Genomic DNA, 18,346 nt, shown 5'->3' with positions numbered 1-18,346 from the left:
AAATAATTTAGATATTTTAAATTTACGTTTTTGCTGTGCACTAATTAATGTCAAATCAGTAATTAATCTTGTTGGGTTTTTGTTTTACAAAAAAGCTTTCTTGCTGTAATCTTACAACTAATCCTCTTACCTGTAATTGCTGAAAATGAGCTTTTTTTCTTTTTAAGGGATATTGTGATACATTTTGTGATACAGTTAAGGTAACATTGTTGCTTTGCAATTAAAAAATGTTTTGTGTAGCATTAAGTGATACTAATGGTATGGCATGCTACCTACCACATAAGAGATTGAGTTTTGTTGCTGGGGTAAAATTTTGTTAATACTCTAGTGACACGCATTTATATTGTTGGGTATGTAATTTGCCCTTCTATATGCATTACAACCCACACCCCATGTTAAGCAGCAATTAAATAATAATGATTTGTTTAATAGTTGATCTTGAAAAATGTATTTAAAATAATTGTGTAGGTCCGGATATAATTGCTTACGAGACGGCTGGAGTTCCGATACTCCAACGGACTCGTACGTTTTTTTTATAGCAGCAAACATTTACAAGCCAAAATCTGGTTGGTTTTGTCTTGTAAATGTTTCCTGCTTTAAAAAAACATGAGTTCGGCCTGAGTCTCAGAGCTCCGTCTGTCTCACAAGCCATTGCATCCGGTCCGTGATGATTTCTGTGCTTTAATCAACCGTTTGGATATTTAATTTAGTTTGACATTTCTATTGTGTCCCCAAATTTTCATTTGCTTTAAAAATTGAGGAAAACAAAATCTTTGATATGCATTTCATCATTTTTATTGCGTTGTAAAGGCAGTAATCTTTGGCAGTATCTTTTAGATAGTCATAATTAATAATGGTAACATTATAAAGTAAAATATGGCTTACACTCATTAGCTAAAGATAAGATAAACATTTTGACTGAACATCCCTTAATTTCAGTCCATAGTGTATACTGCATACTAAGAATTAGATGATATTCATTACATGTCTTCTGGTAGGATAGCTATGCAAAACAACATTTTTGTTCAGCTTTTTCATATGCTGATTACTTTCCCTTTATCAGTTGAAGAAAAGTATCTGCTACCAGTGATTAGTCTTATTAGCTTTACATTCCTGAAACTTGGAAAATGCATAACCTTTTTTCTCTATCGTCCTAAGTGGATGCTGGGGTTCCTGAAAGGACCATGGGGAATAGCGGCTCCGCAGGAGACAGGGCACAAAAAAGTAAAGCTTTACTAGGTCAGGTGGTGTGCACTGGCTCCTCCCCCTATGACCCTCCTCCAGACTCCAGTTAGATTTTGTGCCCGAACGAGAAGGGTGCAATCTAGGTGGCTCTCCTAAAGAGCTGCTTAGAGAAAGTTTAGTTTAGGTTTTTTTCTTTACAGTGAGTCCTGCTGGCAACAGGATCACTGCAACGTGGGACTTAGGGGGAAAGTAGTAAACTCACCTGCATGCAGAGTGGATTTGCTGCTTGGCTACTGGACACCATTAGCTCCAGAGGGATCGAACACAGGCCCAGCCGTGGAGTCCGGTCCCGGAGCCGCGCCGCCGACCCCCTTGCAGATGCTGAAGCGTGAAGAGGTCCGGAAACCGGCGGCTGAAGACTCCTCAGTCTTCATAAGGTAGCGCACAGCACTGCAGCTGTGCGCCATTTTCCTCTCAGCACACTTCACTGGGCAGTCACTGAGGGTGCAGAGCGCTGGGGGGGGGCGCTCTGAGAGGCAAATATAAACCTTATACAAGGCTAAAAATACCTCACATATAGCCCATAGGGGCTATATGGAGATATTTAACCCCTGCCTGACTGGAAAAATAGCGGGAGAAGAACCCGCCGAAAAAGGGGCGGGGCCTATCTCCTCAGCACACGGCGCCATTTTCTGTCACAGCTCCGCTGGTCAGAACGGCTCCCAGGTCTCTCCCCTGCACTGCACTACAGAAACAGGGTAAAACAGAGAGGGGGGGCACATTAATGGCTATATATATATATATTAAAGCAGCTATAAGGGAGCACTTAATATAAGGATATCCCTTGTATATATAGCGCTTTGTGGTGTGTGCTGGCAGACTCTCCCTCTGTCTCCCCAAAAGGGCTAGTGGGTCCTGTCTTCATTAGAGCATTCCCTGTGAGTTTGCGGTGTGTGTCGGTACGTGGTGTCGACATGTATGAGGACGATATTGGTGTGGAGGCGGAGCAATTGCCAAATATGCAGATGTCACCCCCCAGGGGGTCGACACCAGAATGGATGCCTTTATTTGTGGAATTACGTGATGGTTTATCTTCCCTTAAACAGTCAGTTGAGGACATGAGGCGGCCGGACAATCAATTAATGCCTGTCCAGGCGCCTCAAACACCGTCAGGGGCTGTAAAACGCCCTTTGCCTCAGTCGGTCGACACAGACCCAGACACGGGCACTGATTCCAGTGACGACGGTAGAAATTCAAACGTATTTTCCAGTAGGGCCACACGTTATATGATTTTGGCAATGAAGGAGACGTTACATTTAGCTGATACTACAGATACCGTAAAACAGGGTATTATGTATGGTGTGAAAAAACTACAAACAGTTTTTCCTGAATCAGAAGAATTAAATGACGTGTGTGATGAAGCGTGGGTTGCTCCTGATAAAAAGTTGATAATTTCAAAAAAGTTATTGGCATTATACCCTTTCCCGCCAGAGGTTAGGGCGCGCTGGGAAACACCCCCTAAGGTGGACAAGGCGCTCACACGCTTATCCAAACAAGTGGCGTTACCCTCTCCTGAGACGGCCGCACTTAAGGATCCATCAGATAGAAAGATGGAAGTTATTCAAAAGAATATATACACACATGCAGGTGTTATACTACGACCAGCTATAGCAACTGCCTGGATGTGCAGTGCTGGAGTAGTTTGGTCAGAATCCCTGATTGAAAATATTGATACCCTAGATAGGGACAATGTTTTACTGTCGTTAGAACAAATAAAGGATGCATTTATCTATATGCGTGATGCACAGAGGGATATTTGCACACTGGCATCTCGGGTGAGTGCTATGTCCATTTCAGCCAGAAGAGCCTTATGGACACGACAGTGGACAGGCGATGCGGATTCAAAACGTCACATGGAGGTTTTGCCGTATAAAGGGGAGGAGTTATTTGGAGTTGGTCTATCAGACTTGGTGGCCACGGCTACTGCCGGGAAATCCACTTTTTTACCTCAAGTCACTCCCCAACAGAGAAAGGCACCGACCTTTCAACCGCAGCCTTTTCGCTCCTACAAAAATAAGAGAGCAAAGGGCTTGTCGTACCTGCCACGAGGCAGAGGAAGAGGGAAGAGACACCAACAGGCAGCTCCTTCCCAGGAACAGAAGCCCTCCCCGGCTCCTGCAAAAACCTCAGCATGACGCTGGGGCCTCTCAAGCGGACTCGGGGACAGTGGGGGGCCGTCTCAAAAATTACAGCGCGCAGTGGGCTCACTCGCAGGTAGACCCCTGGATCCTGCAGATAATATCTCAGGGGTACAGGTTGGAATTAGAGACGGATCCTCCTCATCGTTTCCTGAAGTCTGCCTTACCAACCGTCTCTTCCGAAAGGGAGAGGGTGTTGGAAGCCATTCACAAGCTGTACGCTCAGCAGGTGATAGTCAAAGTACCCCTATTACAACAAGGAAAGGGGTATTATTCCACTCTATTTGTGGTACCGAAGCCGGATGGCTCGGTAAGGCCTATTCTAAATCTGAAGTCCTTGAACCTCTACATAAAAAAGTTCAAGTTCAAGATGGAGTCACTCAGAGCAGTGATAGCGAACCTGGAAGAAGGGGACTTTATGGTATCCTTGGACATCAAGGATGCGTATCTACACGTTCCGATTTACCCCGCACACCAGGGGTACCTCAGGTTCATTGTTCAAAACTGTCACTATCAGTTTCAGACGCTGCCGTTCGGATTGTCCACGGCGCCTCGGGTCTTTACCAAGGTAATGGCCGAGATGATGATTCTTCTTCGAAGAAAAGGCGTATTAGTTATCCCATACTTGGACGATCTCCTAATAAGGGCAAGGTCCAGAGAACAGCTGGAGACAGCTTTAGCACTATCTCAAGAGGTGCTAAGACAACACGGGTGGATTCTGAATATTCCAAAATCCCATTTAATCCCGACAACTCGTCTGCTGTTCCTAGGAATGATTCTGGACACGGTTCAGAAAAAGGTTTTCCTTCCAGAGGAAAAAGCCAAGGAGTTATCCGATCTGGTCAGGAACCTCCTAAAACCAGGAAAAGTGTCAGTACATCAATGCACAAGAGTCCTGGGAAAAATGGTGGCTTCTTACGAAGCAATTCCATTCGGCAGATTCCATGCAAGAATATTCCAAAGGGATCTGTTGGACAAATGGTCAGGGTCGCATCTGCAGATGCACCTGCGAATAACCCTGTCACCAAAGACAAGGGTGTCACTTCTGTGGTGGTTGCAGAAGGCTCACCTATTAGAAGGCCGCAGATTCGGCATTCAGGATTGGATCCTGGTGACCACGGACGCCAGCCTGAGAGGCTGGGGAGCAGTCACACAAGGAAGAAACTTCCAGGGAGTATGGACGAGTCTGGAAAAGTCTCTTCACATAAACATTCTGGAACTAAGAGCAATCTACAATGCTCTAAGCCAGGCGGAACTTCTCCTGCAAGGAAAGCCGGTGTTGATTCAGTCGGACAACATCACGGCGGTCGCCCATGTAAACAGGCAGGGCGGCACAAGAAGCAGGAGTGCAATGGCAGAAGCTGCCAAGATTCTTCGCTGGGCGGAGAATCACGTGATAGCACTGTCAGCAGTGTTCATCCCGGGCGTGGACAACTGGGAAGCAGACTTCCTCAGCAGACACGATCTTCATCCGGGAGAGTGGGGTCTACATCCAGAAGTCTTCAACATGTTAATAGACCGTTGGGAAAGACCAATTGTAGACATGATGGCGTCTCGCCTCAACAAGAAACTGGACAAATATTGCGCCAGGTCAAGAGATCCACAGGCAATAGCTGTGGACGCACTGGTAACTCCTTGGGTGTACCAGTCAGTGTGTGTGTTTCCTCCTCTGCCGCTCATACCAAAGGTATTGAAGATCATACGGCAAAGAAGAGTAAGAACAATACTAGTGGTTCCGGATTGGCCGAGAAGGGCTTGGTATCCGGAACTTCAAGAGATGCTCACGGACGAACCGTGGCCTCTACCTCTGAGAAGGGACCTGCTACAGCAGGGTCCCTGTCTTTTTCAAGACTTACCGCGGCTGCGTTTGACGGCATGGCGGTTGAACGCCAGATCCTAAAAGGGAAAGGCATTCCAGAAGAAGTCATTCCTACCTTGATTAAGGCACGGAAGGAAGTCACCGTGAAACATTATCACCGCATTTGGCGAAAATATGTAGCGTGGTGCGAGGATCGGAGGGTTCCGACGGAGGAATTCCAACTGGGTCGTTTCCTACATTTCCTGCAATCAGGATTATCTATGGGTCTCAAATTGGGATCCATTAAGGTTCAAATTTCGGCCCTGTCAATATTCTTCCAAAAAGAATTGGCCTCTGTCCCTGAGGTCCAGACTTTTGTCAAGGGAGTACTGCATATACAGCCTCCTGTGGTGCCTCCGGTGGCACCGTGGGATCTAAATGTAGTTTTAGATTTCCTCAAATCCCATTGGTTTGAACCATTGAAAAAGGTGGATTTGAAATATCTCACATTGAAAGTGACTATGTTACTAGCCCTGGCCTCTGCCAGGAGAGTATCTGAATTGGCGGCTTTATCTTATAAAAGTCCTTATCTAATCTTCCATTCGGATAGGGCAGAACTGCGGACTCGTCCGCATTTTCTCCCTAAAGTGGTATCAGCATTTCATCTGAACCAACCTATTGTGGTGCCTGCGGCCACTAGCGACTTGGAGGACTCCAAGTTGTTGGACGTTGTCAGAGCCTTAAAAATATACATTGCAAGGACGGCTGGAGTCAGAAAATCTGACTCGCTGTTTATATTGTATGCACCCAACAAGTTGGGCGCACCTGCTTCTAAGCAGTCGATTGCTCGTTGGATTTGTAACACAATTCAACTTGCACATTCTGTGGCAGGCCTGCCACAGCCTAAAACTGTAAAAGCCCACTCCACAAGGAAGGTGGGCTCATCTTGGGCGGCTGCCCGAGGGGTCTCGGCATTACAACTCTGCCGAGCAGCTACGTGGTCGGGGGAGAACACGTTTGTAAAATTTTACAAATTTGATACCCTGGCAAAGGAGGACCTGGAGTTCTCTCATTCGGTGCTGCAGAGTCATCCGCACTCTCCCGCCCGTTTGGGAGCTTTGGTATAATCCCCATGGTCCTTTCAGGAACCCCAGCATCCACTTAGGACGATAGAGAAAATAAGAATTTACTTACCGATAATTCTATTTCTCGGAGTCCGTAGTGGATGCTGGGCGCCCATCCCAAGTGCGGATTATCTGCAATACTTGTACATAGTTATTGTTAACTAATTCGGGTTATTGTTAAGGAGCCATCTTTAAGAGGCCCTTTCTGTTGTCATACTGTTAACTGGGTTTAGATCACAAGTTGTACGGTGTGATTGGTGTGGCTGGTATGAGTCTTACCCGGGATTCAAAATGCCTCCCTTATTGTGTATGCTCGTCCGGGCACAGTACCTAACTGGAGTCTGGAGGAGGGTCATAGGGGGAGGAGCCAGTGCACACCACCTGACCTAGTAAAGCTTTACTTTTTTGTGCCCTGTCTCCTGCGGAGCCGCTATTCCCCATGGTCCTTTCAGGAACCCCAGCATCCACTACGGACTCCGAGAAATAGAATTATCGGTAAGTAAATTCTTATTTTTCTCCACAAAGCCTTGTGTAGAAAACTTTGTCGGCTTTGTTAATAAAACTAATCTTCCTTAATCACGTCCTCCTACAAAAATGTATATCTGTTTGATATTATTGTTCAGTTGCTCCAATTGTTAAGCAGTGTGGTTCACAGTAAAGCAGTGTCCTATTGGGATACCATTGCAGCACAAAAGTTTAAAGGAGCAGTAAGCATAAAACTGATACAAAACCTTGCTAGATGTTTGACACTGATTAGCGTCCCAGTCTGTTCATCATTTCCACTTGCCAAATGATCACTCTGGTATCCAGTGGAAGGAGAACAGAGGTGAAGATGCTTATTCTACAGTACTCACTACTACATCATGAAATCAACGCATATTTACCTACTTTACATTTCTGCAGAAGAGTTCGGGGGCGGGGCCGGGCTGTGTTATCATCAAGCGATTTGCATCATTTTAACCCCTTCCCCACCCCACGGACCCGCGAATATGGGAGATTATCTCCATCCTGCCCGCATCACTAGGGTGCTAGCAGGATGCGGGAGACCTGCCTACTCTTCCGGAGGTGCGAGGGGCTACCCAAAAAAATGGGAGCCTCCCGCAGCTTCCAGGAGAGTAGGCAAGTATGAATCAACGTGCTGCAATAGCTCTGTGACTGCTTGCTATGGGTTACAGCATAGCTTTTTGCACCATATTATTAAGTAAGTCTTACGGTGTTCTAATCAGGGGCATTACAACATGCCTGCAGAGTTGTTTTAGTAGGGTTATAAGGCAAACAGAAAGCAATCATACCTTCTGATTCACTGCAAAGAAATAGAAATGGTATCCCAGATGCATGAGACTCAATGCCAAAGTGAAGAAATAAGAAATTTACTATTTGGCAAAAGATAAGATTATTTTTCAGGCCAGAGAAACATGTTGTGTCATGATATGAAAAGATAATATAAGTAACTAGGATTTTGTTTTCTTCAACGTTTAAAACCTTAGTTCATCGTTGGCTTTCATATATACTGTATATTTATATAAAACATTTATCATTTGCTTCATAAAGCAAATTAATATTTAATATCAAGATAGACATTTCAATGCGTTTTAATGATCAGCAATGCATTTATCGCATTTAATTTAAGCTCCATTTTATAGTCTTATCCCATTCAGTGTGTTTAGTTATGTTTAGTGGCATATATCACTCACTTAACATCTTGACAGAAGGCCATTCCGAATATAATGCAATAGTTGTGTTGGGTATAGTGTGAGATAGCATAATAAACATGATGTGTATACCTAAATGCTGTAGGTATTTATGTGTGTGTTTCTTTTGCAAAATAAAACAGGAAATGTTCCATCCCCAAATGCGCCTCTAAAAAGAGTATTGGCTTATACCGGGTGCTTCAGCCGGATGCAGACGATAAAAGAAATCCATGAATATCTTTCGCAGCGTCTGCGCATAAAAGAAGAAGATATGCGTTTGTGGTTGTATAATAGTGAGGTAATATATAGTTCTTATAATTATATGTTCTGTCTAAACAGTATTTTTTGGTATTTAACTTATATATATGATTGTATGTGCCCGGCACTCCCTGCGTACCTGCAGTAGTCACGGGTGCCCTCCACGGAATGGTAATAGAATAAACATGGAAAGAAGCAGCTACACTCCGATAAAAGTTAAACAAGTCACTTTAGTGAAAAAAGCAAAAAAGTGGTCACTAAGGGCCAATGTTTCGGGGCTTGTAGCTCCTTTGTCAAGGCGTGAACGGATATATATATATATATATATATATATATATATATATATATAGAGAGATATATATATATATATATATAGAGAGAGATATATATATATATATATATATATATATATAGAGAGAGAGAGATATATATATATATATATATATATATATATATATATATATATATATATAAAAAAATAAAATATAGTTTAGTATATTACTTATGCTTTGGATCCTTAAGGGCTGCCAGCTGGTATAATGTATTAGGGCCCAGGCCTCCAAAGAGCTGCAGCCATGTGTGGCCTTGTCCCCTTTAGCCATGAACCACTATGGGTGGCTTTCAAAAAAATTCAAACATTTTACTACCTATATGTGACATATTAACCATTTATAGACAATAGTTTATTCTTGTAAAAAAAACTCCTAATTATGTAAATGTATTCACAAAGCTACCTAACTTGAGTGAACAATGAGTGCCAATGTGCTCTGTATCATCTTGTAAATACTCTGTTGCCATTTTATTAGATGTACCCGATTGTTATTGTAAATATACAATAAGCCAATTATGTGGCAGCAACCTCATCTATAAAAGCATGTGGACTTGGTCAAGAGGTTTAGTTGTTGCTCAAACCTCACACCAGTTATACCAAAGTACTTAAAAGAGTACCTAATTAAGTGGCCACTGACTGTATTTTAGGAATACCTAATCTATTAAGTTTTGTATGGTTTTTCTTTTGTTTTGATTACTAATAAATGTTATAATTAACAGATTTTAAGTTATCCTTGACTTATTCTGAGGTACGTTAACTGCAAGCCAAAACATAGGATGTAGGTAGAATATTTGTTTCCACGTTGCTCATATCAGCACACACAATGGGATATGATATACTGCATCTCAGAGTTTCTTCCATTTAAAATCTGTTCTCACTATTAAAGTGAGCCATCATTTTCAGTAGCTTTGTAATGTCTATTTAGTATCAATTTTAGACTCTTAAAAAAAAGAAAAAGAAAAAAAGAGTTCTTTTGCAGTCAAAAGTCTGCTTACCTGGTCTGACTTTCCTTCCTCCAGCCAAGGCAGTCGCTCATGAATAAATGAATGCTTTCATTCTTTAAAGTGTGTTCTATTCAGATATTTTTAACTGTTCAAAAAATTAGAAAAATACTAAAAGAAAACAACAATAAAAAATAAGCAAACAGTCCAGTCCAGGATACAGTATATGAGGAAAAGTAATCGTACATGTCAGATGTGTATAGGAATAATAATGCACAAAAGAAAAAAAAACACTGATAATACGGAGTGAGTACAACTAGCACGTGCACAAAGAAAAACAAAGATAAAGATTCCTGGCCAGTGTATGGCGTGCTTAGTTATTTCCCTCTTTCCCACACTCCCATGTCTTTTAATAGGAAATGTGGGGTTTTAGTTTGTTTTTGCTTGTTTATTTTATTATTATTTTTATTTTTAACATTAAATTTGCCTCTAAAAGTGCATACACACTTGCCGAGAAAATGAGCGACGTTGCTAATTTTCCCCCTTACTGAGCGACGTCGCTCATTTCTCGACAAGTGTGTATGCCGCTAGCGACGATCGATGTGCGGCCCTGCTGTTCGGCAACGATCGGCGCTGTCGGCAGTGCATGCATGCAGCATCTGGACTGTCGTCCAGGAGCTGCATGCATGGGCGGCTGCGTGACATCACTGAGCGATACGAGCGGTCATATTGCTCAGTGTGTACGGGCAGCCGCCGACCGCCCAGCCCGGGAGTGGAAACACTAGACGACGCTCATAGAGTGTATGGACCTTACGTTTCTCTTAATTCTTTGTATATAAAACACATCTCAGTGATGTTTTGTATGGATTTATATAGAAAAACTGAGGCTGTGCCTCTTAATTTAAAAAGAGATGGAAACTGGACAGAAAAGTAATACATTTAATATAATATCCGTTGCTGAGATAAAACCTATAAAATACAAATATAGTAGTTTTCACCAATAAAATGCATAATGTGATATTAAATGTGCTCATGAATATTAGAACTGCTTTTGTATAATCAGTTGATATACCTAGTAGAACAAATAGCAGCTAATATGGGTTGTTGCTCTCGGTAGCACTGATTCTCTGGTATATGTTCTATAATTCAGTCTTTATCATTAAAGGCCGGATGTAATAGAGTCTGTGTTCGCCCGACGTGCGGGAATGCCGGTGGAATGCAGATTTGTATTTTTTAAGGGGCACTCATTAACAAGGCATGTTTTTGCCTTGTAAATGACTGCTCCTTTAAAAAAAAGTCTAAGTTCGACCGGCATCCCACACGTCGGGCAAACTGTTACGTCCTGCCCTTTGCCTGAACATAGAAAGTCACCATTCCTTTATTAGAAATTACTAACCACCACTACAGCGCCAGTTCTCTTCACTGTTTCAGGGCACCATTAACAGCACACTCCAGCTGCCAGGTGTAGCCCTTCTTGATAGAAAGGGATATTCTCCAGTAAAATGCTTGTCCAGTTGTTGGAATTGTTCTGGAGTAAATGGCTGAAAAGTAGTTCAATTGATGCCCAAATTAGCAAGGGTAGCGTTGTGTTAATATAAAAGATTGAGTCTGATGATCCTCCCTCGTGCTTAAGGTAGCACTGAGAGCGGAATGGAGTCGGGCATCCAGATCATATAGCAGTAGAAGATGGAATTTTGGAGCACCGCCATCAGTATATTTATCATAAAAATGACTTACTAACACATAAAGTTCTCCTAAAGCCCTAAGGCTTGTCTTCCTTCAACATAAATTTTTCTGCAATCTTCTGCCCTTATCATTAATAATACAAAGACTAATACTTCCAAGTTAAGGTAACAAGAGCTACAGTAGTGCTTAAAATATGACATTTAAGGGTTTGCTAATCATAGGAGAAAGTATTTAAATTTGACACCCTCACCAAGTGGAATTTTCATTCCATTACCTTTGCCTGTTCAACAGCAGATACTCTGGCTACAAAATTGGTGACTACTACTTGAAAAGAAAGAGCACTCCAACAGACCTGAGTAGCTGTGCAGCCAAGTGGTGTTTCAGCGCTTGTGTTCATCATTACCGATTGGACCTCATATATTCCAAAGGGACAGTTTTTGACCTCAAAGTTTTGCAAGTGGTAATTGATAAACCCTAGCATTTATAATGTTGCAATTTTTTTTTAAATTATATATCCCATTGTGTGCTGCGGTGACCTTATATTATTTTTATACTATTATTACATTTGAAGTATTCACGGTGGGTTGATTAGTTTTAGAGCTGGACAAGGGCGTTATCACCGTTTGACTGTGTGTGCACCTGGTGGGCCGCGGAGAAAATTATTTGCTGCAAATGTTATGTTTTTTCCACACTTTTTTCCCCCTTATCTCAGTCTGTTTCCTTCCTTATTATCCTCTTCATTGTTGCTGATAAAAGCAAAAGGAAGTTGCACCACAGAGGAGGGACAGGCAAGAACATGTGCAATATGTACCTAAATATGTCTTACAGTGTATGCTATTAGTCGCGATAATTTGTTGCCTTTTATCGCTGTTTTTCACAATGGTCATTATGGTCATTATCGGGCTATCTAATTTATAGCCCGTTTTTTTCATGTGACAAATACCCTATATCGCACGTAGCCTATAAAACACATAGGTTCCGCAAAATGTATTAACATACTCATCAGGGATTTGGTTTCGCCTGCCTGAGGCAGACAAAACAAAACCCCTAATAAGTCCCGGCATCGGGGCTTATAGGATAGCCCCGGGTGAGTCAGTTAGCTGCGGTAAATTACCGGGGCTTATTGGATACCGGTATTGAAAAATCAAATAATTTTTAGAGAGAATTTTGCTAGACAGTGTGCAAAAATTTTTTAATTATTTTACACACAAAAATAGTGTGTTTATTATTTGGGTTCTAGCATTTTGAATCTCAAGAACAGTTGAGCGATGCTCAGCTCATGTGAGACTGACCTGGCAGTGGTAAGCATAGACTTTGCTTTTTCCTCTGAGCTCGAATGAACCAGTTCACATGAACACCATCCTCGGGCTCCAGATACAGATTCTCCAAAAGTAAAAAAAAAAAAAAAAAATGACATTGTTTAAATTGATTAAAAAAAAAAAGCTTTAATTAAATAAATTAAATAAGGCATTTTTTCCCTTTACTGCACCCTGCTCCCACCATCCTGCTGAGACAGTACTAGCATTGAACAAGTACTGACGCAGTCATTGATCAATTCGCAATCTCTGATATCTGACATTGGCCATTGCATTCTATAGGGTTCAGTAAATTATGTAATCCCTAAATTCTTTGTAAAACCAATTTTTAATTTCAAGTTTACATTATAGGGGTATCCAATTAGTCCCGAAAAAATTTTGGACGCGAAAATCTGGAGTTTTTAAAAGAAAAAACATTTCAGGCTATTTAATTAGTCCCCATTTTTTTTCCCCATTTACGGGGGTAGGGATACAAAGAACCTATGTGTGTTTCGCAGCTGCAATCGGATAAAAAAAATGCAAGCTTATTGCGGGTTTGGTTTCACCTGCCTGAGGTAGGCGAAAACAAAACCCACGATAAATGCCTGCATTGGTGCTAATTGGATAGCCCTGGGGGGAGGTAATTATCGGCAATAAATTACAGCGGCCAATTGGATACTGCCCTTAGGAGTACAGAGAATGTGATATTAGAAAATTACCTAAAAGTAGTCATCTGGCTGAGTCCCTGATAACTGGTTTGATTTTATTAACAGACACACGAACAAGATAAAAAAAAAAATGTACTGGAAATGAATTCTTATAAAGTGTAGGCAATGCTATTGTGTTATTGGTTGATCTGTATGTGTTCTAAATGTCAATTTAAGCCGCAAATAAATGTTATTCATTAGGTGGAGGACCAGGAGAAGCACTGATCTAAAAACAACATTCTATATTTGTAACAATTCAGCATGCAAATGTATACATAAATGTGACTAAATAGTTGTTTCTGATGGGCCTTACAGACTGGGCGACCCGCCGCCGAGCTGCCTGACCGCCTATACGACAGACGGGCGACCCGGTGGGGGGGAAGGTGACGGGGGGGGGGGGGGAGTGAAGTTTCTTCACTCCCCCCGTCACCCGGAGCCATAGCAATGCATGCTAATATGGACAGTCTCGTCCATACTGTTCTGCATGCATAAGCGATGGGGCACCAATGATGAACGAGCGCGGGGCCGCGCATCGTTCATCGTTGGTGCCTACACACTGCATGACATGAACGAGTTCTCGTTCTTTAATGAACAAGATCGTTCATATCGTGCAGTATCAGCTGCCAGTGTGTAGGGCCCTTTAGGACTCACTTTTGTGATCTAAAAAGTAAATATCTGTTTTTCACTAGAACTATCTCACTCTTTTGGACGATGAAGATCATAGACTAGAATATCTCAAAATTCAAGATGATCAACACTTGGTAATAGAAGGTATTCAAAACATTCTATGATATTAATGTTTAGTAGAAGCAAACAAAATGCATGGAAATTGTATGTACCATATATTCTAAACATTTTTATAACACTCCATTCCCTTATGAAATTCCAAAGTTATTTTATTTATAGACACACATTACGCAGTACATGACAGTGAATAAGTAGTCCTTCACATCAGTCCCTGCGCCAATGGAGCTTACAATCTGAACTCTACCACACCGACACACACACACATGAACCATCAACGGTGATTTTTAATTTTTTTTGTTTGAAGCCAATTAACCAGTATGTCTCTTGATTATGGGAGAAAACTGGAGCACCCAGAGGAAACCCACACAAACCCGTGACTTCAGTGCTATCATGCGTTAGTGCTAATCCCTGAGCCACCTTGCTGCCTGTAGTCTCTTACATTTTGTTGTTCATTTCTTGCCTGTGTACAGCACAGCCAGTAAGATGACAGCTCGCTCTTTGCTGTACTGTTAAACACTTTTTGGATTCTTTAGAGAGTACTTTTAAATTAATAGAAATTGTGGAAAAGCACATATTAGTTAGTTTTGATGTCCGTCTGAATTTTGGAATAGTAGAAAAACGGTGATATTGAGGATGCTTATCAATACTTAGCAGAATGCAACATTCCCATTAGTTAGCATAAGTATTATTAGGCCTGATTCAGAGTTGTACGATATTGCACAGCCACAAGGAAGCAGCTGTGCAATACTGTACAGCTAATATGCTAATGCAGCAAGAGGTGCCTCCTGCCCATTTATGTGATCTGCTGTTGCGTCTCAAGATGCACCATCGGATCACTCCGCATGACCATCGGTCATCTGAGTAACCTTGGGGTTACTCAGATTTCCGACCCAGGTCCGCAGCTGAGGTCAGTCTTCGTTGCCAGACGCAGACATTGACTATGGCACTCCCACAAAACGGAGGCAACACGCCTCCATTTTGAAGAATGGAAGGCTTGTCACCACTTCCCCGACCCCAAACGCCCTCAGCCTGTCAATCAAGCTGGGGCTTAGGGGCCACTGCGTGTGATGATGCAAGACCCGTTTTGCACATGCGCAGTGTCCCTACCATCTGACTTGTATACTAACCAGTGGGTTAGCGTACAAGTCTGAATGGGTGTGGATCATGAGACGACTATAGGTCGACAGTAACTAGGTCGACAGGGCTTGAAGGTCCACAGGGTTTCTAGGTCGACATGTTCTAGGTCAGGGGTGGCCAACCAGTCAGTGACAGAGCAAAAAAAATCTTATTAGGTACATCTAAAAGCCGACATCGAACCAAAGTTGCATGTGTAAAAATGGGGTGTGGCCTTGTTCCTGCTAGGCCACGCCACTAGTACAAAAAAAGACATTGAAAAAGCTAGATCCACATAAAATACATTTTAAAGTCAGATACAACATAAAATATATTAAAAAAGCTACTTCCACATAAAATAATTGAAAAGCCGATCCACATAAAATATATTGAAAAAGACAGATTCACATAATACACTTTAGCTCCACCATGTGTCACTACAGCCAGCACCCTTCTATGTCACTCAATTCCGCTCCCCATATGTCACTCCTGCTAGCACCCTCCTGCCACTCCAACCAACTTCCCCATGTTTCACTCCTACCAGCACCGTGTCACTCCAGCCAGCTCCCCTGTGTCACTCCCGCCAGCACCCCCTTATGTCACTCCAGCCCACTCTCATGTGTCACTACAGTCCCTCAACTCTTGCCATTGCAGCAGCGCCTTATTTGTCCTCTGTTTGCCGGTGGGTGTCTCAACTCTAGTGTCTGGCTCCCTCAGTTGTCAGCCCGCATAGTGCTGCTGCGTGTCTGGCTGGAGTGAAGCGGTTGTGGACCTCAAATGTCGGGAGCCACATTTGAATAAAGAAAGAGCCACATGCGGTCAAAAGGTCGACATGAGTTTTTCATGGGTTTTTTTGTGTTGTTTTCTCTGTGTCCCCTCGCATGGCTCGCTTCACTCGCCATGCTTCGGTCAATGTGCCGAGCGCAGCGACGTTCCAATCGTAGTCCACGTGGATCGTTAAGTATGAAAAGGTCAAAAACCTTTTGACCTGTCGACCTTGAACATGTCGACCTAGAAACCCTGTCGACCTTGAAAACATGTCGACCTAAACATTGTCGACCTTCACACCGGATCTTGTCTGAACCAGGCCCAATGATCTGTGTTCATGACTAAATAGAGTGTATAGGAAGTATTTTAATTTATTATTATTTTTTGAAATGTGCATTCTATGTATTTAGTAAGTTCCCTTTCTTTCTATAATGTCGCAATGATTTTATTTGATATGTTTCAATTAGTTGTTATATTATTAAAGTCAGTCCGTTTTCTAATACGTTACTTTTTTGTGTATGCTTTTTTGTAGTTCGTAACAAAGATATGAGCTGGCCAGAAGAAATGTCATTTATTGCAAACAGCAGTAAAATAGATAGACATAAAGGTAAGGCTAAAGGATAAGCGACGGCTCACCTTGGGGAGTTTATTGTAATAGGGAATAGTGTGAGAAGAACACCTGATTGTTGTTTATGTAGCACAGTATAAATTGTTCTGTTATTAAAATAGTAAATTGATAAATAGTGTATTTAGGACTGGTGTCTTGGAACTATTTATAAACCTGCACTATTTATATACCTATAACCATCAGATTTTTATTTATTAATTTTTTTTCAAAGTATCATGAAATAATTACAGATATGTAATTGCCTTAATTCTATAGGTCTTATCTACACACAATCGTGTCTCTTATTTCTAAATCCCTCACTTATTTTCTGTTTTCTGGTAACATTAGTACATTTTAGAGTTTCATTTTAAATTAAAGCACTGTTTTGTGTTTTTGTCTACCTGCTTACCATTATGGCTTTACTTATAATTGATAATACTCTATTTATATTTCTAGTTCCCACTGAAAAGGGAGCAACAGGGCTCAGCAACTTGGGAAACACCTGCTTTATGAATTCCAGTATCCAGTGTGTCAGCAACACACAGCCACTAACAAAGTATTTCATCTCAGGGAGACATCTGTATGAGCTAAATAGGTAACTATATACACTTTTTAGATTTAGTTTTTGAAAACTAGTGACCGTTAAGTTGTAAATTATGTTGAGATATAAACTCCCCACAAATAGAAATTGTGATAACTATTTTGCCCTGAAGTGTTAAGAATTCCTATATTTATTTCTTTAGAAATCTATGAATTTAAGCTGTTCAAGAATTACTATCTTGTATAATGATAATACAACATCCTCCAATCATTAATAGTGTTTGCTTGCATTACCAGTATTGTCCACAGGGGGAACTCAAGCAGCACTGTAATGTATGAAAGGGAAGGCTTACGGTCATTAGGTCGACAAGACTTACCTCGACCACTATTGGTCGACATGGTCATTAGGTCAACATGGAAAAAGGTCTACATGAGTTTTTCACTTTTTTGATCTTTTTCATACTTTACGATCCACGTGGTCTAAGATTGGAAACGGTAATCTTTGCCGAGCGTAGCGAGGCCCCTTGCCCAAAGCATGGCGAGCGAACACGGTGCACCGATTGGGGTTCCCCGTCACTTTACGAAGAAAACGACTCCAAGAAAAGTAAAAACAACAACAACCTCATGTCGACATAATGACATGTCGACCTACTGCATGTCGAATAATAGTGGTCGACCTAAATCTTGTCGACCTAATGACCCATACCCAAAAGGGAAGCCTCTATGGAGCTGAATTACCACCTATAGTCGCGCGCTGCTGTAGCGTCCTTTGCCATAGTCATGCCTGTAACTTTATGCTAATAGTAGTATTATCCCTTTTCCTGGATGCAGTGTGCATGGGGCTGAGCCACCTACCTTGAGCATTTTAAGGCGCCACTATCGGTCGCACCATCAAAACTTGATCTAGCCTATGGCAGGTGCATATTTTCCATCTGTGAATGGCCTGTTTATGCAACCAGTTCAGCGACACACCTGTGACACTCCCATAAGATGGGCAATTACCATACTTCTGAATAGTCAGTGCCCTGGAACTCCCAACACATTTCACTACGTTTCTGGCACTGTGCATGTCATTCGCATGTGAACCCATACAAGTGTTTAGGGTTTGTCACACACACACAGTAGAAAAAGATTGGTCATCTCCGTGAACATCAGCATTGCGTGGGACTCGAGTTACAGAGAAATTCTTCTGCTTCAAGTTGCTGGTTCATTAGGATGATGATATGATCCTGCAGTGTCATTCCCATAACTATCACCACTTGTGCTTAAAGAAATGATTATGTTAAAGAAGAAAATAGCAATAATTTCATCAGATAGAAGCATATTTTTTACAATGTATAGTTTCATACAGTATTTA

General features: G+C 41.8%; 1 protein-coding gene across 2 annotated transcripts in view; it reads left to right on the top strand.

The window, feature by feature from the left end:
- USP32 (ubiquitin specific peptidase 32) overlaps positions 1 to 18,346 on the top strand; it is a 433,758-nt gene that overhangs the window by 307,625 nt on the left and 107,787 nt on the right. For both annotated transcript variants that reach the window (XM_063954012.1, XM_063954011.1), the window contains exons 17-20: positions 8,140 to 8,294; positions 13,904 to 13,985; positions 16,375 to 16,449; positions 16,906 to 17,044. In XM_063954012.1, coding sequence (XP_063810082.1) covers positions 8,140 to 8,294; positions 13,904 to 13,985; positions 16,375 to 16,449; positions 16,906 to 17,044 — 451 coding nt within the window. The remainder of the gene's footprint in view (positions 1 to 8,139; positions 8,295 to 13,903; positions 13,986 to 16,374; positions 16,450 to 16,905; positions 17,045 to 18,346) is intronic.

The sequence above is a fragment of the Pseudophryne corroboree genome, chromosome 2 (genome assembly GCF_028390025.1).
Source record: "Pseudophryne corroboree isolate aPseCor3 chromosome 2, aPseCor3.hap2, whole genome shotgun sequence".
Taxonomy (NCBI): domain Eukaryota; kingdom Metazoa; phylum Chordata; class Amphibia; order Anura; family Myobatrachidae; genus Pseudophryne; species Pseudophryne corroboree.
This window is presented reverse-complemented; position numbering and strand designations above follow the sequence as displayed.